The sequence below is a fragment of the Equus quagga genome, unplaced genomic scaffold, assembly GCF_021613505.1.
Source record: "Equus quagga isolate Etosha38 unplaced genomic scaffold, UCLA_HA_Equagga_1.0 73442_RagTag, whole genome shotgun sequence".
Taxonomy (NCBI): domain Eukaryota; kingdom Metazoa; phylum Chordata; class Mammalia; order Perissodactyla; family Equidae; genus Equus; species Equus quagga.
This window is the reverse complement of record NW_025802777.1, coordinates 2,173,801-2,196,989: the sequence shown is the minus strand read 5'-3', so window position 1 is coordinate 2,196,989 and position 23,189 is coordinate 2,173,801. Positions and strand designations below refer to the sequence as shown.

At 50.6% G+C, this 23,189-nt stretch overlaps 1 protein-coding gene across 8 annotated transcripts; it reads right to left on the bottom strand.

Moving 5' to 3' along the window:
- Nucleotides 1-532: 532 nt before the first annotated feature.
- ZBTB21 (zinc finger and BTB domain containing 21) lies at nucleotides 533-16,948 on the bottom strand. 8 transcript variants are annotated; one of them, XM_046651560.1, is made up of 3 exons: nucleotides 16,803-16,948; nucleotides 3,855-5,455; nucleotides 533-3,254 (listed from the first exon to the last, which is right to left on the bottom strand). In XM_046651560.1, the coding sequence occupies exons 2-3, from the start codon at nucleotides 5,440-5,442 to the stop codon at nucleotides 2,260-2,262; spliced, it is 2,583 nt and encodes an 860-aa protein (XP_046507516.1). In that variant the 5' UTR covers nucleotides 5,443-5,455; nucleotides 16,803-16,948; the 3' UTR covers nucleotides 533-2,259. The 8 variants fall into 8 exon arrangements, with proteins under 8 accessions (XP_046507516.1, XP_046507509.1, XP_046507508.1 ...); XM_046651553.1 differs by lacking the exon at nucleotides 16,803-16,948 and adding exons at nucleotides 11,048-11,325; nucleotides 11,460-12,948 and having other exon boundaries at nucleotides 533-5,455; XM_046651552.1 differs by having other exon boundaries at nucleotides 533-5,455.
- Between the last annotated feature and the right edge of the window lie 6,241 nt (nucleotides 16,949-23,189).

The window sequence follows — 23,189 nt, the reverse complement described above, 5'->3', positions numbered from 1 at the left end:
AAAATTTTATTTGAAATCTTATATTCCTTGCCTAGACAAAATGTGAACGAACAAGACAAAACAGTGGCAAAATTTTAAAAATCTAACAGATACGCAGAGCCTATATTTAGATCAAAAATATCTTTCTTCTAATTAACATTATTAAAAAATCTTCAAAAACGTAGCATAAAGGTTCAAGTCTGGGATACTGGATTTCCAACGCCAAGATACTGTGCATCAGGGGGTTATGAGGTGCTCCAACGGCCGTCAGTAGTGATGGCTCTGAAGGAAACTGTTTTGAAGTGACAGCTACCAAGGTGTTCAGAGTAAGGAACACCACCTCACACAGGGAATGAGTTCAGTGAACAATAATCCATCCTCATGTTTCACCTAAGATCATATGCTTTAGTTTTGTCTTTAAAATGCATAGATTTCTTCAAGAAAATATAAAGATGGCAATAATGAGTAACTGCAGCTTAATCTTATTTTCCTTTCTCCACCGAATTTAAGTAAGAACGAAAATAGGAAGTAACCACTCAAATACATGGGGACTTTTAATAGTTTTCAAATGAAAGAATGAGAGGCAAAATTTCTATGATGTACAAAGTCAATTAGTATTTTACAAAAATGCTTGGGTTTCAATAAAAATATCTTTCCTTCCACTGGAATGGAATGTGGGTAATGAGATTGATGAGTACAGAGTTCTTTTCTGCGAGAGGACAAATTTAAGTAACTCAGCAAATTATTTCTTCGTCACAAGAGATTCTTTTTATTTGAAAGAAGAGCTTGTAAAAAAATTTAATAAACTCGGAGTCTTAATCCATATCACTACCTTAAAAGGATTGTGTAGTTTCAACACTATTTCTACTTGTATGTATCTACGCCACCCTCAAGTAAAATAAAAATTTTCCCTTTTGAACGCCCCATTGAACTCTGGACAACACCTACTGAAAGGCTTTTAATGACAACTTAGAACAGGAAAGAAAAAGAAGACCAAACCCTATGTACCAAAATGAGTAGCAGAAACTAATTTTGGACCCTTGACAGCACTTGAACACATATGTATGAAAGTTCAAGCAGTGACGTAAAGCAGAATGGCTTCACTATGGGCGTTTTGCCACGATAAACGCCAACAAGTGCTAACAGAAATCATCGCAAGACAGAGGCAGGAAACTGTGCATTGTGTCCATTGTTCTGAAAAGCCTGTGGGACTGCAGTGTGCTCGCTCTCCCTCTGCTCCCCGTCCCTGAAGTCAGCGGGAATTCAGGACTGAGAGCGGCCCCACTGACCCCAGGGGCCCGGAGCCTTAGTCAGTCTACGTCCTACCTTATTTGTGATACCAACGTTGTTAAGTTCGAAACTACTGCTGTATGCTGTTTTTTGTCCCAAACACACTCAGATTTTCAGTTTGTGACAGCATCAAACAGGAAAGCACACGTGTGCAGCCCTTCCAATGCCGATCTGACTTTAGAAGTGTGCCGTGCACACGCAGCACGATCAGCAGTTTTGATCGTAATGCCTGTCGCAACTGAAGCTTTTGTAAACCAACCGGGAGGCCTTCTGGAAATCTTAATCTTTTTATTTCCCAAGTCTTCCACCATTAATTATAGTAAATGACCCAAGAGCAAGTTATTTTATAAAAATTTAAGTGTTACTATTGCTGATTTAAATTTCTCACAATTTTCATACAAAAAAAAGTTCTACATGACCACAAAATACCAAATATTTATTTTTATCAAGTGTCAGGATAACTTACAAAAGTTGAGGTTTATCATTTTTCTTATTGCTAAAAAGTATTCTAAGATCTAAACCAATACTGCAAACTATTCCACTTCTTCCTGATACATTTTGGACTTAAGAACATGGCTAAGATTTAAGTAGAACTTAGGTGTCTGATATAATCAAAGGAAGAAATACTTTAATAGTATTCCACTAATTGCAAATCAGTAAAAAACCAAAACAACCTCAATTGAAAGATTATACTGACACCATGGATAGGGGACCATGCAAACAACCGAGATCAACCAAATGTCAACAGTAATGAAGTTGCACCGCCCTGCGGCGAAGAGGTCCAGAAGCACGATGTTTCTCAGTTTCTAAGTGGAGTAAGGACATTACTAATTAACACCAGTTTACCTCACACTTACATTCAAGCATAACAATTTCCAACCTTTATTATTCTTTTTTAAAAATATTTTGTTTCTTATGACACATTTCACCCTGCAGGCTGGAACCAGGAGGCCGTCCCCCGCTTCGTCACAGGTAAGAAGGGGCGGCCCTTTAATTGTGGGTTTGTTCGTGACTCCAGAGGCTGAATGCCGTCTTGAAGGTCCTATGGCAAAGTTTACACATGAACTGCCTTTTGAAGGTGATTGCTGACAGGGGCGGGGCGTGGTAGAAAAGCGTGTCTGACTCCTGGGGCGCAAACAGCTTCTCCGTGGAGGGGGCTGGGTTCTCTGGCAACCCCGTGGGGCTGTCAGGCTCCAGGGGCTGGATCTTGGGCAGCGGTGGCGGTGGGGGCAGAGGCGGCGGCGACGGAGAGTTTGTGGGGACAGGGCACGCGTCCGAGTCCTTGTGCGCCAGGTCCTCTGCTGCCTGAGACATGTGCGACTGGAAGTGGCTCCAGAGCCGGAAGTTGGTGCGGAAGGCTTTGTTGCAGACGTGGCAGATGAAGGGCTTCACGGAGCACAGGAGCTCCTGGTGCCGCTCCAGCTGCTTGTGCGCCGGGAACGTCTTGCCGCACTTCTCGCAGGGCCACAGGCCGGGGTCCGCGCTGGAGGCCGCGTCCTTGGGGGCGGCGCTGGCCTCGGGCGCCTCTTCCTCAGCCTCCTCTGCAGGCTCCTCTTTCACCTGGATTTTCAGCTGCTTCGAAAGGCTCAGGTCTTCGGGGAGACAGGAGGAGTCTTCCGAGTCGAAGTTCACCTGCTCGGAACAGTCGCTGAACACGTTGTCGTCTTTCGCTGCGACCAGGTGGTTGGTGTTCCGGGGCTCGGGCGGGGCCTGGGGCCTGGAGGGCGCGCTCACTTCACCATTGTGGTCCAGGACGGGGAGGGAGAAGTTTTCGGCCGGCGCCATGGTGTTCTGGTTGTGGACCTCGACCTGGTGCCGCCAGATGCTGAAGGAGGACTTGAAAGTGCGCATGCACTCGAGGCACGTCAGCTTCTTGTACTCACACTTGCTCTCGTGCTCGTGCTTCAGCTCGGGCGAGAAAAACCTAAGGCTGCAGTAGGGGCAAACGGTCGCGTTGCGGCACAGGCGCTCGTGGTTTCCTTGCTCTAGAAGAGAAGAGAGCTCAGCATTACAGAGGCGGCACTGGTAAACCTCCTTGTTTGCTACCGGACTCTCGAGAGGAACATGCTCTTTTGGCTTAGCAATTTTGTGGACGCCAACGGGCCTCTCTCCCGGGTGCATCTTTATGTGCTGCTTGAACTGCGAGAGGAAGCGATAGGCTTTTCCACAGTACGTACAGATGTACGCCCCTTTGGCTCGTGATCGCAGGTTCCGCTTGATGACCTGGGCCTGGGAGCCGCCCTGGCCCTGAAAGCCGGGCTTGCCGCGCCTGAGCTTAATGATCAGGGCCTTCTTAATCTCTCTCTCTCTCACTATGTCAATCAGCTTTCTTTGGAACTTCTCATCCAAAACGGCATGTGAACTAGAGGCTGGTGATGGGTTCTTCACTATGCCGTGCTGTGTCTGACAGTGTGTCCACACTTTGAAGTTCGTGTGAAACCGCTTGTGACAGATGTCACAAGCGTAGGGCTTTTCTGGGTTATGGTACATGTTAATGTGCCGGTGAAGACCTGCTGTTGATCTAAAGATCTTAAGGCAATGTTTACATTTAAATTTTTTGTTTGGTCTTGTTCCCTCCAACTCACCAAATTCATCTTTATTCAAGTCAGAATCTGGAAAATCTGCCTCGAGGAGAGCGGGGCTTGAGCCTTCCTCCAAATTGTCTGCCGACCCCGGAGAACCGGGCCCATCCTCCTTGAGCTTCTTAACCGGCAGTCTTCTGTCCGCCTGGAACCTCCTTTTGGCTGGCAGTCTGCTCATGTCTTTTTGGTCGTCTTCTGTTTTCAGAGAAAGGTCTCTTGTGCTGGAGGAGGCCGCTGTGGCGTCGCCCACGGTGACTCGGATGATGTCCGAGGGATCCGACAGCGGGCTGCGGGGCTCGGTCTTGATCCGGACCTCTGTGACGGGGGGCACTCCCTCCCTCTCTGTCGACTGAGAAGCGCTGAAGGACCGGAGGCGGTGCGGCTGCGGGACTGGAGTCCGGTCATCCAGGGCTGATTTTTCACCGCCATCTTTTAAAGATGACCTTTGAGATAAAGCACAAAACACATTCCCTGGTGCGTCGACTGACACTGAAGATGACCCCTGGGAAGATTTCAAATCTATTGAGGGTGAGTAGACAGGAACCTGGCTGTCCATCGACAATGACCGCCTGAGGAGACTCTTGACAAGAGGGCCACTTCTGTCGATGCTTTGGTTTCCAGAACCAGACCCACTGGATGGGATCACTAACCCCAGCTTTGAATAGTACAGCAAGTTTCTATCTTCGCCAGGACCACTTCCTTTGTTAGTTTCTTTCAACAGATACGGAGTCTCTGATGAGCTTCGAAGAGACAAAACAGGTGGCCGTGGTCTTTTCAAAGCCAGCTCTATGGCTTTTCCCTTGGGCAGCTGACCACTCATACCAGGTTTATCATCCCCTGCCTCTCTGTCTTGTAGCGGCTTTGAAGGCAGCACTGCGTTCCTTTTCCCCAAACTGCTTCTGTTAGGATCATCCACAGATGCAGAATGCTCGAGAGACTTTGCATACCCTACAGAACTATCTTTTGGCCAAGTCTTTTCAGTCAATGACAAGTTGTGCAGCGGCTCCACCGGTTTGGGAACATGCGGCTTGCTGGTGCTGGTCCTGACGGCAAGGTTCGGTGCAGGCCGGGAAGTATGGCTTCCGTCGGCTGGATGCTGACTGACAGTTTTCCCTTGTGCTTCGTTTCTACTTTGACAAACAATGACACTTCTCTTTTGAGAACTGTTTTCGTCATCTTCTATGAACACTTTCTTCCTGTTGGGACATGCTGGAAAGGGGGCTTGAGGTGTTTTAGAAACGATGTTAGTCAGAAAGGAAATCCCAAGGCTGTAGCCCAGTTCTTGCACAGCGGCAAGGCTGCCTTTCTCAACAAACAAAGATGAAGAATAAATGTAGTTCAGAACGTTATCGAAAGCATCTGGTTCACAAAAGTCAAGCTGAAATACAGTTTGTGACTCATTCTCCTTATTTGTGAATAAACTCTGAAAGTATTCACTGCTGGCAGCCAAGACATTTTTATGAGCTCGAAATTTCTGGTCTCCGACGATCAGAAGCACGTCACACAGCTGTCCTTTGAGGCGCTCCTCGTTGAGGGCACTCAGGAGAGAGATGGCGTGCGCTGGGTTGATGTAATGCAGTAGTCCCTCCATCGCCTGGGCTGATCTGAAAGACAAAACGTGACAGCGTCACGAAAACGCGGGAGGGCTCCTGAGGTGCAGTGCTCCTAGGGGCAGGAACACTAGCTGTCTTTCCGGAGGTGCCAAGAGTTAGCAGATTACAGGCAGACAAAAGCTTTCTGGATGAACAATCTTATTTAAACAACACAGAAAATACAAACAGACAAGTTTTATGGCTTATGTAGGTCATCAATCATTAAAACTGAAGAATTTTAGGAACTGAAGACAATAACAGGCATTTTTATAACCTCAGAAGGCTCCTGGTATGCAGGGAAGCAACATCTGAAAATAAAGCCTTATTATTTAGGGTCCTTATCCACTTGATGCTTGGTTCTATTCCTCATTAGTTCAGAAAATACGTATGAAATATCAAAACCCCTACAGTCCATAATTCTGAAAGGAAATCAGTTTTACTACTGGATGTAATTAAACACAATGTGAATTGTTAACAATGGGTTGTAAAGTAGAGGTCTCGCTAGACCTTTAAAAATAGGTAAGAATTTGGAAAGAGAAAAATCATTTGCTAATTACTATATCATCAAAGGTTAACACAAAGGGTTTAAGAAAGGTTAGAAATAGTAAAGAATAAAAGAGTTTGTTTTCTTTCTTATCTAAACACCTTGCAATCTACTGAATTTTCTTACCAAATTACACTTTCAACAACAGCACAAAGGAAACTTTGGCCTGGATCTAAACTTCATTGTTACTAAGTCTAAATCCGGGTGTCACTTGACGTCCCACTGAGATTCTCTCCAAATCTAAAAGCGAGACACGAGGGCCTAGCAGCCGAGGGAGGCTCTGGCCCAGATGCTGGCTCCTCCCTGTTGTCCATCAGCCTCTCTCTGATTATCCAGTCCCCACGTGAGTTACTCCCACTGGGAGTCACGACTGTGCCCTCCTTTACGGTTGCTGCAAAATTCACATGAGCTAGCATCTCGTACATAGTAAGGACTCAACGAATATTGTGCAATTAATTTTCAGAAACTGCAGGACTAACAAGCACTTAATTCAGTATCAAAGCAAAAGGGTGCAGATTCACCCCACCCATGCCCTTGATGAAGATGAAGTTATTTTGTATGGAGACAACGCCCGATTCTCCAGACCCGACCCTTCACTTAGACTTCTGTTATGGTACCAGCTCAGCCCTGTGGTTTGATTTTATAATGCCACCTTTTCTTTAAAATAGTTATGACACTTATTTTTAATATCAAAATGGATTAAAGGAACCAGGACTATTTGTGACGGTTTTAGCATTCTCTTGAGGGCAAGCAGTAGGTGTACCAAACTTGGCACCCGGACACTTGCAGGTTCTCCTTCGGCTTCAAAGGATCAGCTTCTGTTGGTCGACTGGCATCCAGCTCTTCTGAAGAGCCACAAAGAAGAGTGTGCTAGGCCACCAATCTGGAGCGACCAAGCACGGTATACAAATTTCTCGAATTTTATTCTGACTCTGTGCTATGGTGCTGACTCAATTGAACTGACTCAGAGGCATGACTTTGCTTCCGGGGACGAAGCTTGTAGCCCATCCACGAATGAGTGACTCGGTGAGACTGTATCGAGTTTCTGTTCACTCCTGCCTCCCATCATTTCATATCAACGGGAGATTTTAACTCCTCTATTTGTGATTGTTTGTTAAAGATATTTTCCCTTCCTTTTCCTTTCCTGTCAGCCATTTTAATTTCTCTCTTAATCCTAATATATGGTCTTTATAATCACATATCTATTTATGTGCAAAGCAACCCTTGTCATCTTTTACAGAGGTCAGCAGAGAAAGAAACTTATCACACTTAATGCCACACTTATCAACTCAGCTGCATACCAAACACTGTTTTTAGTGCGAATAATTTTTGAGAAAGCTAGTTCAGATGTCGCCACAGGGAAAAGTAACATGCAGAATCAAAGGCCTAGACAAGTACTTTGCAAAAGGGTTTCTTCAAATCAGTTTAGTGGTTTGAAATCAGCAATAGGAAAAATAAAATGACTGGGACAGAGGAGAAAACGTCAGAATGTCTCAAAGGTACTAAGACCAAGCTCTCGTGAAACTCTTGTTCCAGTTATGTCCGTACATACCCACCCATGCAAGAGAGTACAATGGGGCTGAGATGTACGACATATTCCTTCCTGAGCGTGGAGTCAAGACAGCATGAAAGTCAGTGCTTGGGCTCATCAACCTCTCTGAGCCTCAGTTTTCCCCACTGTATAATAGGAATAACAGCAGCTACACATAATGCTATTGTGAGAATTAAATGAAAAAAACAGTAGCTGCTGTCCTTTATTCAGCACCTACAACACACTATAAATTGTGCCAGGAACTCCACATGTCCTTCATTCGTTCACTCATCCAACAAAATGGCATTTGAGAAGGGCTGAAGGAGGCAAGGATGAGCCAAGAGGGAAGAGCATTAAAGCAGAGGGAAGAACCAAGGTAACAGTAGGGCTGGAGTAGAGAGCTGAGGGAACCATGGAAGATGACACTGGAGAAGCACGAGGAGACACCGTGCAGGGCTGGGTGGGCCACTGCAAGAACAGCACTTCTTACCAGGAGTGAAGCAGGCAGCCACTGGAAGACTCTGAGCAGACGAATGACAATGACTACAATTATGTTTTACAAAGACTGCTTTGGCTATGTTGTCGAGAATGGACCATGGAAGGTAGGGCAAGAGAGGAAGCTGGGAGGCCAACATGGAATCCACTGCAACGATGCAGGTGAGACATGATGGCAGCCTGGACGGGCTAGGAGTCCACTGCAATGATGCAGGTGAGACATGATGGCGGCCTGGATGGGCTAGGAGTCTACTGCAACGATGCAGATGTGACATGATGGCAGCCTGGACGGGCTAGGAGTCCACTGCAACGATGTAGGTGAGACATGATGGTGGCCTGGACCAGCTAGGAGTCTACTGCAATGATGCAGGTGAGATACGATGATGGTGCATGGACCAGGGTGGCAGCAGCGGAGATAAAGGCAGTCATTAGGATTTCTAATGGAGTGACTGTAGAGGATAAGAAAGTGAGGAGTTAAGGATGTCTCTAAGGATTCTGCCAGAACCACCGGAAGGATGTCTTTACTTGATTTGAAGTTTGATAGAAAAATCGGTTCAGATTTTTTTCAGGAATTCAGTTTTGATATTTTAAATATGAATAGGAATGCATTCATTAATGTAAGCTTCATGGGCATCCTTTCCTGCTTCACTTTCCCTACAACCCTTCTTGCACTTCTGGGGTCACTTCCCAAATGAACATCTACAACTGAATCCTTGTCTCAGGGTCTGCTTTTGGGGGAACCCAAACTAAGAGACCAAGGGAACCTGAAACCACAGGTGGAGGCTCAGGAACTGTATGAGGACTAAACCAAGTGAGATTTTCTCTGTCCCTGGACAGGAAGCAAATGCTACTCCACATACCATCCGGACTCTATTCCTAAAGGGCAAAACCCAACATTTTCTCACCTTTCATCGTTCAGAAAGCTTCTTTTGCTTTCTTCAAATGATCATGATCCCTGTTTTTGTTCTAAGTAACTGCTTCTAATCCCTTGAACCAAGGGCTTCTATGCTCTTTGAATGAAAACAGCTGGGAATTAGGGAATAAGAAGTCACTCACAGTTGAGTCGGAAGAGAAACAGTCACTGTCCCTAAACATTATTTGGGGTTTAAAACTATTCACTTGACTATAACCTCCATTTAGTTATCAACGAGACCGCCTGCTTGAAAAGCGACAAAGCACGTCCACATTCCTGACACGCAGCACAGTGACTCCACAGGATTGACTCTCCATTCCAGCCAGCCAAACACTAACTGGACAGTTTCTAACAGCTAACATTGGAGTGCTCACGCTGCCGCAGACTACTGTAAAGATTTTTCATGCATTAAACTCACTATTTACAGCAACCTTAGGAGGTACCATCATTATCCCCATTTTGCAGATGAGGAAACTAAGGCATAGAGGGTTAAGTAACTTGCTCAAGGTCACACGGATAATAAGAAACAGAGCAGAATTCCACCAGGTGACTTGGCTGCCAAGGCCACGCTCTTGACCCCTACAGCATACTGGCTCTAGTCACCTCTTTTAATTCTCACATAACCACCTGAGCTGGGCACTGTCATCATCTCTGTTTTACAAATTAGGAAACTGAGGCACTGAGAGGTCAAGTAATGTGCCTAAGGTCACCCAGTCAGTTGGCAGTGGAGCTGGGGGACTGGCCTCAGAGCCTGGACTCTTAGTCATCACGTGACATGCTTCTTATAGCTGGACACCTGTCTAGTATGTGCTAGACCTGGCTAGACAGGCAGGAGACCAGTGCGCCAGCCACGGTCCCACCTTACAGTGCTTGAAGTCTTGTGTGGAATCGGACAAGCCAGTCCGCCATCATGCTATAGCGTGCTCAGCACCAGATGGGAGCGTGCAGAAGGACAGACAGTGTGCAGGTGAGGCCATCGCACTCAGAGGACGGCGAGGTCAGGGAAGGCACCCATCCTATGGAAGAGCTTCCTGAACCAGCAGGAGTCAGAGAGGGTGGGAGCAGTCAGGAAGAAGGGTGAAGGGCATTTCAAGGACAGGAGCAGTGTGTCCAACGTCACACAGACAAGATACAGTCCTGGCTGGGGCAAAGGATATGTAGAGGGGAGGGCGGGTGAGGAGCCGGAGAGGGGATGGAGGCATGAGGGTCCTGGAGGCTAAAGTAAGGCCACTTGAGGAGGAGAGTGACTCTCCCAGCCTCTCCAGCAGGCCAGGACAAAGGCTCTGGGTGTCTGCAGTGACAGGAGAGTGCAGGGCACCTTCACGTTGAGGCCCTTGCTTCTACCTTTGGTTCAAGTATTAAAACTTAAAAACAACGGCCCCTTTCCTAGTCTAGCTACAAACAATGAACATTTTGGACTTTCGTGTTTCAATGACAGTAGGTATATTGACTGAGTTTAACAACTTAACTAAAAATGTAAAATGCTCCATTAAGAATGCAGGCAAAATGTCACAAGCCAACCCAGCAAACCCTCTGCAGCTGGTGGATGTGCAAACTGAGTTCGCAAACCCTCCTGCTTTTCCTGCTCTTCAGCCCTCAGACAAGGTCAGCCTTGCTGCTGGACGTACTTTCTCCTGCATAAATCTCTGGCTTATCAAACTCCAGTTGCTCATGTATGTTTTAATTATGGATAATCATTAAGACAGTGCATCAGAAAGCTAAAAGTTCTCACGTATCAATACATACTGCCCCCGTGTCCACGTCCCAGGCCTTTTCCACTGCTCATCTCGACCTGACTCATCAAGGCAGGAGTTCCTGCTACCACTTTAGTCATGCTGGAAAAACCTTGGCACTCTTAAAAGAAAAGTGGGTGAAATGTGGAAGAAAAGGCCTGTTTATGATTGATAGAATAAGCTGGGAGGAAATCCCCGAGGAAAGCCAGATCCTGAAACAGGGCTGGTTCGCGCACCACTTGGATCCTCGCACAGAGTTTCCTCCCAAACCCCGCCTGAACTGCTTCTAGTCCATGTTTCCTGAAATCGCAAAATGGGAGAATCTCTGTGGCTAACAACTCATGGAAGTCATTACAGCTCCATGGAAAAGTCTTTCAAATCAGCCTACCTGTCGCCAGTCCTGGCTGTGCCACCTATTAGGTAAGTAACCTGGTAAGGACCACTCGGCCTTTCTGATACTATCTGACCACAGAGGATTTCATGAAGAAGACAAGACGTAACATGTTTGCAGGCTCCTAGTAGATCCAGTGTTTCCTATATGGCAAGCACGCATTTTACTTCCTTCCTCTCTCCTTTTCCTGAAGGTTTACGTGGGCTGCTATATGTCACGTATCACAAGAGATGAGTGAGCTGGCCAGCTGCTTGTTCTCCAGCAGCACACATTCCCTGGGAGAAAGACATGTAAAAATAAAATACAATGAAGAATACAAAAAGTGCTAGGAGACTAACGACTTGAGGAAGCAGTTAATTTGGCCAGGAGGTGGAAGGCGGAGGAGGAGTGGGGACAGCTCCTCACTCACCTGACTGTGGCGTCATCCCAAAGCTTCCACTCCTCGCATCCCCACTGCAGACGCTCTTCAGAAACACACCTCCGACCCGGCCAGGGGCTAAGCCTGCCCCGGCCCGAAGGTCCAACCTCCCAGAACAGCCACAAAGCCCTTGAAAACTGGAGGCCAGGAAATTATTGCATAGCACGACCTCAAATTCCTCAGGTACTAAACGCTAAGAGGGGAAGGGAACTCATATCTTAACAGGAATTAATTCCATACAAACAATTTCCTCCTATAGCAATGTTAGATCCATGGCAGGGAGTTAAGATTGTTAAGGGGATGGTGGGAAGGTAGGCAATTTGAGAATACAGAGCATCCTGGGGATATAAACAGAAGAAAGCAAAGCACAGCTAAGCATTCAGATAAAAGGACACTAGGTGGTGAGTGAGGGGCCCAGAAAGGGAGATGGGAAGAGACCAAAACAACCTCGCCGCCTTTCAAGTTTTGGAGACTAAAACTCAGGCTGGTACCAGGGCTAAGGTACATTAAATATCAAATTTGCTCCAAGACTAGCCAACAAACCCCTTACTACCAGTTCTATAGGAAAATGTCTCTTTACCTCCAAAACATTAACCCAAAACTGAACTCTGGGCACACAATCGTTTGGAATGTTGGGGACTGCTTATGTAGTCCGAACCATGACACTGGACAAGAGGAGGAACGCCCATAACAGAAAGCAAACACCTAGTGAGAAAACCAGAGCATCCACCCACATTTGACTTTGGAGCATAAACACGCACACAGCATTCAACCCAACTCTCACCTCTGGATTTCGCCCAGACTCTCTCTGTTTGATTTTACTATTAGATGGTGACAGGAAGTCGGCTCTGAGTTTGGGTCTTATCATCACTCACTAGGTGACAATGCAGATATCCAGAAATTATCTAAAGCTCCTCAGATTTCAAAGCTAGCCTCCTTTACTTGATCCTTCAAGAGCAGTAATGTCTCTCCCTTGGATCCCATCTCACGGCCTTTCAGTCTCTCTAGGGAAGGTCTCGTTTTGGTTTACGGGGTGCCCTCTGCTCCACCAGCCCGGGGACTACTGCGACAGCGCAGGCTCTTCATGGCACCTTCCTTGATAGAGCAGCCTCTCTCGTCTGGCTCCAGCCAGCCGGTAGCCACTCCTGCTGCCAGTCGAGGACCCCTGATCTGGCTCTGGAAGAAGCCCCCTCGCCCCCAAGTGCAGGCTGATGTGCTGCTCTCCCCTCGCTCAGGGGCAGGCAACGAGCAAGGCCAAGCCGATGAGAAACCTTCTCCCGGGAAGTCGGCCGAGGAGAACAAGAGAGGCAGCAAAGGAGGGGCGCTGATTTCTCCGGCAGTGCCTGAAGACGCAGCTGCTGGTTACCTTGGTTTCCGCCCTTCCTGGCCCAATTCTTTAGCTTTTCCTTAACCCTCCAGAGCAACCCTGTGTCTTTACAGTAAATTCCTTGTTCTATGCAGGCTAGTCTGTCAGTTTCTGTTCTTGTTATTAAAACCCTAATACATTTCCGAGTGGTCTTCCTTCTTCCCCTCATGCCCTCCAAATCCACCCTTCGTAACACCGCTGCTGGACCGAGCCTCCCACAACACGGCTTTGATCATTCATCGGACGTGTACATTAAGTAAACTGTTATTACTTCAACTTAGTGACTGAGTTCCTATTATGAGCAAGACATGGTGAGACACACCTGAAGTGCAGGGGGGCGCAAAACAGACAAGGCCCCCACTTTCTAGTGGGGAAAATCAGATAAGCAAGAAAAGAAACAAAAAAGCTAACTTCAGACTTGGAACTAAATAGGGTGCTGCGACTGGGCCAAAGTAACAAGGGGCTTGGGGAGGACAGTCAGGAAAGGCCTCGAAGTGGTGTTTCAGCTGAGACCTTAGACCCGAGTGAAAAGAAGTAATAATAAAAACAATGGTTCTCCATTAGGTTAAAAAGCAACATTTTAAAAACATGGACTCCTGGGCTTTGTAAACCTGGTTTCCAATTGCTTTTTAAGTGTTTTTTTCCTTGACTATTCCCTTGTGGTAACTTCCTGCTGCAGACACTTTGCCTTGGAGACCGAGCTGCACGTCCTGCCTCCTGCATCACCCAATCCGGGATGTCCTAGACCTCATCTAGCCCCCGCCCAGCACTCCACTCTGGGGAACATTAATCGTCTTTCAGAGCTCAGCTCCAGTGTCAGCTCCTCCATGCAGCCTTCTGTCGTGGGCTGGACTGTGTCCCCTCTCGCCTCCCCAAATTCCTATGCTGAAGTGCTAACCCCCAGCAACTCAGAATGTACGTGCATTTGGAGAGTCTTTGAAGAGATAATTAAGCCATAATGAGGTCACTAGGGTGGGCCTTATGGGCACCAATATGACTGGTGTCCCTATAAGAGGAGGCGATCGGGACACACGCAGAGGGGGAACCACGTGAACATTTGGAGAAGACGGCCATCCACACAGCGAGGAGAGAGGCCTCAGGAGGAACCAACCCTGCTGACACCTGGATCCTAGACTTCCAGGCTCCAGAACTGTGGGAAAACACACTTCTGCTGTTTCAGCCCGTGGTAGTCGGTCAAGGCCGCCCTAGCAGACTCATATACCTTCCTTGACTACTTTCATTTATAACAAGTGAACACCTTTCAAATCCTGTGCTACACTGAGTGGCGGCATTTACATGGTGCTCGTTCACTGCCATGTATTCTCAGCTGCTCGTCTCCCCAGCAGAACCGTTGGCTACCGAAGGACTAAAACTCTGCTTAACATCTTTTGATACTCTTCACAATGCTCAACGGCATCTTGCACAACAATAAATACTTGTTGGTTTTTCTGTACTCTGACACTCTAAATGCAGGTCTGGAAAACACGCCTTTTATTTGTTTTCCTAAAGTAAAGCTGGTCCCATCACTGTCCTTAGAATACCATACTGATTTTTCTATTACTCCCGATGAAATCTGAACTCTACAGACTGGCATACAAGACCATTTCTTCTCTCCACCCTTACTAGACACTCCTTACCATCCAACTTACAAACTTGCACACCCGATTCCAACCACCTAAAATATCTTTGTTACTGTTGCTGTATGTGGCCAACTTCTCCAGAAAGACCCGGCTCAAACATCAGTGTCTTACAAAACCCTCGTGACCTGCTCCCAGCCAGTCGCTCAGTCATCTAACTACCACAGTCCTTGGCCTCTTCAGCAAGATCACCGGGGCTATGCTGAGTGATCTGCTTCTCTGTCTGTCTCCCTCATCAGAGTCCTTAAAAGGAAGAAGGCTTGTTTCCACCTGTGTCTCCCTAATGCTTAGCACAGGATGGCAGCTATCTACTGGGTGCAGAGAGAAAGTATCGAGACCTGGACTTGCCCACCTTTCTGGCTCCAGTGTCTGGGACAGAGCTCAGCAGGTGGCAGCCTTCTTGGCTTTCTGTATGAGCTCTCGTGGCTTTAACCACTTTTGGATGAGGATTCCCAAATCTGCATCTCCCTGGCACTCCAGCCTCTCAGGTACCCACCGAACACTCCCATCACAGGATATCTACCTGTCCAGGATGGTATTATGACCCACCCCCATGGCCTGACCCCCACATCTGCCTGTCCTCACATGTTCCCTGATTAGTTTGGTGTGTGGCCAACCAGCAGTCTGGAAAACCAGAAGCCTCTTCTCTTTCGTCTCTAGCCAGTCACCACGACCCGTCACAGCTTGTTCACAAACAGCTCCAGGATCTGCTCTCTACATCCCCACTGGCTTTGAGGCCAATTAAAACTGTCCCTTCAGTCACCTCCTGCTCAGCCAGACTCCCTCAAGCATGGAGCCCCCGTCTTGTTACCCCTGAAACCCGGCCCCCCCCCCCCCCCCCCCCCCCCCCCCCCCCCATGAACTGCCTGTAAGGTCCTCCAGGGCAGGGGTTGCCTCCTCCTCAACTTTTACACCCACCAAAGGAAGCACACTGTACCTTCAATACACAGCGCTAAAAGGAAGAATGAATTAAACATAAGGCCACTTTTAAGTAAACCAAAGCCCCAAATTCCTACTTTCTTTTTAACATCACTATTTGGGGGCATTTAAATGTAAATGTAACGACTGTCAGTCACCAGAGGTAGATGAGGGATTTACCCCGAGCATCAGAGGGAAGAAAAATTTTAAATATAACTGACAACGAGAAATCTTCCTAAAATGGATTAACCCACTTCCTTGCCTTCTTAAACAGGTACGCAGAACCTAACGCAGGCTCCTTATTGATGACTCAGGGTCATCCTTACGAACAACCGCCGGCCAAGGCTGCAATGCACTGATGCCCTCGGATGCTGGAGGGGAGCAGCGCTGTGCGCTCTTGCACTCAGACGCCCCGGGCTGCTGCGCCGAGCGGGGTCTGGGACCGTCTCCTCCATCCCCGCTGTCGGGCCAGCCCGCGGAGGCCGCGTCTCTACGATCACCCCACTCCACACGTGCTGCGGGGCGGCCCTCTCCAGAGCCACGCAGCCCTGCGGCGGGAGTGCAAGCAGCCGGCGCGGAGGGCCAGGGCCGAGGGCTCCCCCGCGGGTCAAGGCACGATCCTCGTGGTGGTCTGGGCGGTGAGCAGCCCCGACAGCACCACGGGGGTCTCGGGGCCGGGACCGCCCTCCTCGCCGCCTCCGGCCGCAGATCGCGGACTTTCCCAAGTGGGGAACCACCCAGAGCCCGGCGGGGAAGCTGTGTCCGGCGGAGGGGCTGCGCTGCTGCCGGCGGGCGTGGACTCGGAGGAGCAAGCAACCCAGGGCTCCTGGAGGGAAAGGGGCGCGCTCGGGGCTCGGGTCCGGCGGAGGGCCCGCAAGGAGGCGGGACGGGAAAGCAAAGTCAGCTCGGTGGTGGCGCCGGCGGCCGCCAGGCGGGGCCGGGGGGCAGCAGGTGCCGGGTCCCAGCGCCCCGCCGCTCCCGCGCACACCCGCCGGCCGCCACGCCTGCCCGGGACGCGAGCACGCGCCCCGGCCGGAAGGCATCCCGACTGTTCGCGCAGCGGCGCGCGCCGAGCCCGGCCGGCGGCGTCCACCCCCAAGGCCACCTGGCCCGGCGAGGGAAGCCCAGTGAGGGACAGAGCGTGCGCAGTGGCGAGGGCGAGGCCAAGTGCGGGCACGGGGCATGCGCACTGTGAAGGCACAATCGGCTACGTGGGGGCCCGGGGCATGCTCGGTGAGCGCCGCGCCCGGCGCACGCGCAGAAGCGCTCGGAGCCCGCAAGCCGCTGGTGGAGAGAAAAAAGAGAGAAATCACCTCAGAGTTACGTCAGGAAAGGCCGCGTTTTGCGGGGAGGCTGTGGCCTCCCACCGGGCCCCGCCGTTCTCCTAGGGCGAGGGGCGTGACAGTTACTCACCGGTCTTCAGCCGCGAGGCAGACGCCGGGCCCCTTTCCGCTCACACTCGGCTCGCGCGCGCCGCAGCCGCCGCTGCCGCTGTGATTCCATCCATCTTGAATTTGACGTCATCCCACACCAGGGATGAGGTCATCGCAGGCAGCGCTCGTCACGTGCGCGGCGCTGTGATTGGCCGCCGGGCGCCAGGGGGCGGGGCGAGGGAGGTGCGCGGCGCGGGGGGCCGGGCGAGGGCGGGCCTGACGGGAGCGCCGCCGCCGCCGCGTCCTCCCCGCGCCGCTTCCGCCCGGGGCGCCGCCAACCGCCGCCGCCCGCGTGCTCCCGGCGCCCCGCGTCTTCCCCGCGCCGCTTCCGCCCGGCCGGGGGCGGTCGCCGGTGTCTCGCGGGCGGGCCGGAGGGAGGAGGTGGCGGCGGGAGGTGGGCATCGCGGTGGCCCCGAGGACACGCTCCCTCCGACGTGCGCCCCGGGGTCGTGCTGGGACCCACCGGCGGTCGTGGGCACCGGCGCCCGGGCGCGCGCGCGCGCGCGGTGACCTCGCGGGGTGGCCCGCTGCGCGCGTCTGCCGAGAGCGGACCCTGAGCGCGCGCCCTCCCCCACCCCGGAGGACCGCTCGGTAGTGACCGGAGGGAACGGTCAGGGCCCCCGGGGTCCTTCTGCTCCAACAGGTGGGGGTGGCTGCGATCGTCGGCCTCACGGGGCACCTGCTTGTCAACTGTGTGGTCACAGGCCGAGTCCTCCGCTTGGGTGGACATCGAGTTAGGTGATCATTCGGCGGTGATTTTCTCTAATATCCGTTCTCGTCTGGTTATGTCTTGGACTGTCTCCTTGCATGAACATTGCAAGTGCATTAATTAGAAAACTCATTTCCCTTTCAATCAAAGCCAGAAAATTAGCAGGAATGCCAGACTGTAAACACTGACACTAAAGGAAAGGTTTTGTTAGCCAGCTAAATAGGACATCTTGATGTGTTCCCCGAAGCCAGATGAGATCAGATCGAAAGGGGGAGGAGATGCCTTCTAAAGCAATAATAGCAGGACAGACACTTAAATTCCTGGATTTTAGATCCCTCTCGTTTAATATCTTTCAAATACGTTTAATTTTTTTTAAGTTGGGTTTATGCGCAGGATCCCAGGTAAAATAATTTGTGAGATGTTTGGGGAGTATGCATAAGAAATAATCTTTCATTTGCTTGATAGAAATTAACTACTTGTTCCTAAATTCGCAGCTCTGTCAGTTGTTTTGGTTTCCTTAATTTTAAGAGGACTCCTAGTCTGGAAGGAAGAACCTTGCACCTAGAAATTTTCTCCGACGACTATTTAAAAGTTTAAAAAGCATCTGTATTTTGAACTGAGTGGCCGTAGAGCAAAAAGGTGGCTTTGTACATAAAAGAAGGCACAATGCCACTGTGACTGTGAGTCTGTTCAAGGGCCTTGAGTTTTAGCGTCCCCTGCTATCGGGCTCCGGGAGCACGTTGTCATCCTCATGTTACACCTGAGAAAACCGTTGCCAAGGTGTGTGTCGAGAGCCAGAGCCAGAAGCCAGGTTTCCTGGTTCTCAGAGTGCGTGCTATGCTGTGTGCCAGAGCCATCTCCTTCCACCGGTGTTCCTTTCTAGCTGCCTCCGGGGGTACACGTCGCTGTCTCCCCTTTAAGCCCCGTGGTCAGGTTTTGCCCTTGCCATTTCACTGACTGCTCAATCCCGCGGAAGCCTTCCGCTCTTTCTGTTGACCTCTGATTTGTTACCCTTTACCAATTCCTGCTTCACACCCACTTGCTTCAGCAACACCTCATTCCCCCTGATTTTCTCCATCTTCTCTGACCTCTGGTTCGGCCTCCTGCTTGGGCTCCTCTGTCTGCCCCCGCCCATCCTGTCCTCTCGCTTTGGGTTCCCAGGGTTCTGAACTTGGCCCTCCTGTTACACTCACCCAGTGCAGTCTCCGCCATCACTGGGACGTCAGCCCAGCTGCCCGAGCCAGGACCTGGGCACCACCTCTGCCCCTCTTTTGTCATCAGTATCCAGCCTGTCACCGAGTCCACTCCATCTGCCTCCTGGATGTATCTCTGATAATGTAACCACTTTCCGCCCCAAGAGCCTCCTAACTGCTGCCCCAGCCTCCAGGGATTTTCCCTTTTAATCCACCCTCGTATTGCAGTCAAAGTGATCTTTTTAAAAAGCAAAAGGGGTCATGCCACTCCCTTGCTAACATTTTTGATAGCTCTCAGTTGCTCTAAGGATCACATTCAGTCTCCATAATGTGATTGACCAGAGTGATGACTTGGCCCCCTGTCATCCCGTCTCTCCCCCGACACCCACACAGACACACTTTCTCTACACAGTCATGCTCTGTCTCTCACCTCTGGGCATCTTGTGTGCTGTCCTCTCCCCGTGAGCTGTGTCTCCCCGCCCATACCACCACCACCACCACCATGCAACACACCACCACACCACCGTTTTGCCTTGATGAATTCATCTTGCTGGCTCATGTTACTTCCTCCAGGCTTCCGCCAACGCCCTCCCCCATCACCACCTCCCCAGCCTCCTCCTGGGTTTGGTGCTCCCCCTCTGAGCTCCCGTGGCACCTCATCTAGCTTGTTAGAACCCCTGTGCATATGCTGTTGGGTTTGCCTGCAGTCCCCTCTCATCCCGCAGGGGGCTTCTCGTTCACCTCTGCCTGCCCAGTGCCTGGCGCCGTGCCCAGCCTCTAGTAGGAGTGCAACATATATTTATTGCATATTATCCATACCCTGATGCATCGCAACAGGCTCTCCAGCACCGAAGACGTGTATATTTATTTATACACAATTCACATCGTTTTGTAGCCAGCTTCTTATTAGGCATCTGAATCTGGGTAATCCACAGCTATGCACTCAGCAAGCTCCTGACTGAACTTGCTGTCTGCTGTTTCTCGTCCCTTAAACCTGTTCTTCCTTCCCTGTCCCTGTCCTACTCAATTAATGGGGCTGCCCTCGGCCCTGTCACCCAAGCCGGAAACTTAAAGGCTGCTTTAGCCTCCTCGCTCCATCTCTGCGTTCAGCCGTCGCTCAGTCCTGTCGGTCTCCCTCTCCATTGCCCCTGCCTCTGTCCTCACGAGCCCTCCGTCTGCCCTTCCCAGCCTCCAGGGTCTCACAGCCAATCATCGTAGCGACTCCGCCAAGGTCCCGCTTCACTTTTGCTCTTCTTCTTCCCAGTTCAGTCCACTTTCAGTCGAATTTCTCTCTCTAAATGCAGGTCCGATGTTGTCTGCAGCCTCAGGCCTACGAAGTGCTTTCAGGGTGGCTTGCTCTCTGCTCCCTACCCCCCCACCCCCCTCACCAGCTGCTCTGGCCATGCCCGGAGCTGGGACAGGCACTGACTGGGTGCCCTTTGCCCGTTCAGTCTGCTGGCACATCCCGGTTCTCTTCCAGGCGTCAGATGAAGCCCTGCTGGCTCTGTGCTTCGGCTGCTCCGTTCTAACATCTATTCCTGTTACGTACCGGCTGCCCGCAGTCCGGCTTCTCCACCAGCTTGTGGTCTCCTTTGGTGCAGAGACCGTGTCTGTTAACCTGTGTATTCCCAGAGCTTTGGCCTGTCGTTAGGGCTGCGTCCTGGGCCATCTGCCCGCCGATGGCCAGTTTTCCCTCAGAAACTGTGTTACAGTGGTGTCCAATTCTCTGATGCAGCCATGTGTCCCTTAATGAGGGGGATGTTCTGAGAAACGTGTGGTCAGGTGATGTCATCATCGCGTGAACATCATAGAGTGACTTAACCTGGATGGTACAGCGTGCTCCACACCGTGGTACATGGTACTGACCTTACAGGACCACCGTCATACGTGCGGTTTGTCATTGACTGAAGTGTTATGCAGCTCATGGCTGTACTAGGAATTCTATAACTTGGTTTATTTGCATTTCTTGTACCAAACACACATCCCTTTCATAAATTGGGGGAGGAGGTCTATATGGGTTTAAAACCATAAGCCTCTACAGATTTGGAAGTGGGAAGTTTTAATCATCTCTGATTCTCTTAACCATCCATTTCGTTTTGCCATGCATCTAGATGTCCAAATTTGCCCAACCTGTAGGTTGGGAGGTTGTCCTTTTAAAAAATCAGGTTGGGCGGGCTGGCTTGGTGGCATAGTGGTTAAGTTCTCACACTCCGCTTAGGTGGCCTGTGGTTGGCAGGTTCGGATCCTGGATGCAGACGTAGCACTGCTCCTCAAGCTAGGCTGTGGTGGCGTCCCACATAAGACAGAGGAAGATGGGCACAGATGTTAGCTCAGCGACAATCATCCTCAAGCAAAAAGAGGAAGATTGGCAACAGATGTTAGCTCAGGACCAATCTTCCTCACCAAAAAAAAAAAAAAATCAAGTTGGGGTAGAGGGTGATATATTTGTTTCCTGTGGCTGCTGTAACATAACAAATTACCACAATCTCGGTGGCTTACAACAGCAAAAAGGATTCTTTCCCAGTTCTGGAGGCCCGCAGTCCAACATCAGTATCACTGGGCTGAAACCAAGGTGTCAGCAGCACTGTGCTCCCTCTGGAGGCTCTAGGGGAGAAGCCATTCCTCGCCCCTTCAGCTTCTGGCTGCTGCTGGCATCCCTTGGTTTGTGGCCTCCACTCCCTTCCGTGGTCATGTGGCCTTGTGTCTGTATGTCAGGTCCCCTCTGCCTCTCCAAGGACACTTGGGAAGGCATTTAGGGCCTCCTGTGTAATCAGGATAACCTCCCCATCTCGGGATCTTTAACTTAGTCACGTCTGCAAAGGCCCTTTTACATATGAGGTCACGTTACAGGCTCCGGGGAGTAGGACCTGCTGCCTGGGGAGGCTGCTCTTCCACCTTCTGCGGATGCAGACCGTGCTCCTGTATGCCTGATAGCAGTGTGGGAAGGTCTGTGAAAAGCACGTGGTACGGAAAAAAGAGAAGAGAGGAATGGGAGCGGGCAGTGGCGCAGCGCTAGGTTGCCGCGTAAATGGATCAGCACAGCCCCCTCAGTGGGCATGCCGCGCCAGAGGCTCAGGGAGGCTCAGGCTGGCCTGGGCCAGAGCTCGCTGTCCAGCGGGGTTGCCGTTGGCTCAGGAGAAGTATCCATCCCACTGGGTTCTCACCGTTGGGAAGTCTTGTCTTCAAACATTATTGTGAGAAAAGCGGGGTATGAAGCTGAAATACGACCCCAGCCAGAAGCATCAGTCTTCGTGTGCTCCCCTTTCTGGTCCTAGGAGACCAAAGACACCTCAAGACCCTCCAGTTTGGCAGACAGCGGACGCTGATGGTAACTGGATTGTGTCAACACCTCCATACCAGGTCCTAGCAACCCGTTTGCCTTAAAGAAGATTGGGAGCAGACTCTGTGTGTATTTGTAACGGCAGTTGTAATTCTGGGTGTTTGATTATGAACTGGGTACAGTAAGAAAGTGAATTTCGATGGGATTTCTTGTGTGCTGTCCTGCAAGTTGCCATTATGAAAGGAGATGAGGGGTGCGGTTCCTTTAAAATCTGCACCGTGGCATCCCTTTGGTAGAGAAAGATGGCCCCCAGCTCCCCAAGGCCGTGCACTGGGGTGAAGGAGGACAGCTGGGATTGGGCAAGTGTCTGCCCTCAGCTGTGGTCTGATCCGCACGGCCACCCTGCTTTTTAGGAACGATCCATCCCGTCTGTGAGGTCATAAAGGCTAGGAGCTGGGGGAGTGGGTGTTGGAACCAGATCTAACAGCAAAGTCCGTGACCTTGCAAACGAGCTGCTCTGGGAGTGTTTCGGGTGTGTAGGGTGGAGTTTGTTAAGGGTCAGCCCTTTATCTGCTTTTTCTCCTAATGGGGAGGGGTTAAGCCAGAGCACAGAGCTTCGGTTAGAAGGTTTGGGAAGGGAGACAAGTGTGTGCAGGGGGGATGAGCTGAAAGGGAGCAGGAAGCAGAGGAGTGATGCTCCGCAGCCTGTGCTGGACGAGTGAGTGAATCAGTTGATGAGCAGCTTAGTCTATAAAGAGTGAGGTATGTGGGCCTATGGGTCAGGTCCATCTCTTGGCTGTCTCGCCTTTTTTTCCCTCCCTGCCGTCAGCATATGACGTACGTGCCGGTCATGCCCAGGCTTTGGGACTGCACAGATGAATACCACATGGTCCCTGCCCTCCAGGAACTGGCACCCTCTTTGGGGAAATAGACGTGAACCATCAACCCAAGTGGCAAATGCTCTGAGATTCATGTGTGCTCAGGACTGTGAGGCACGAGGGCAGGCGGCTCTGCCTCTCCCAGGGACCCAGACACAGGGTGGGCCCCAGGCGCGCAGCGGCCGCACCAGCCCCTGTCCTCTCAGCACAAGGAAGATGGACTCTGGAAGCAGTCAGTATCCTCCTTACCGTGCTGGGGCCACACATCAAGGGGATCTAGCTTCGTCTCTGACGGGAGCTGTGCTCA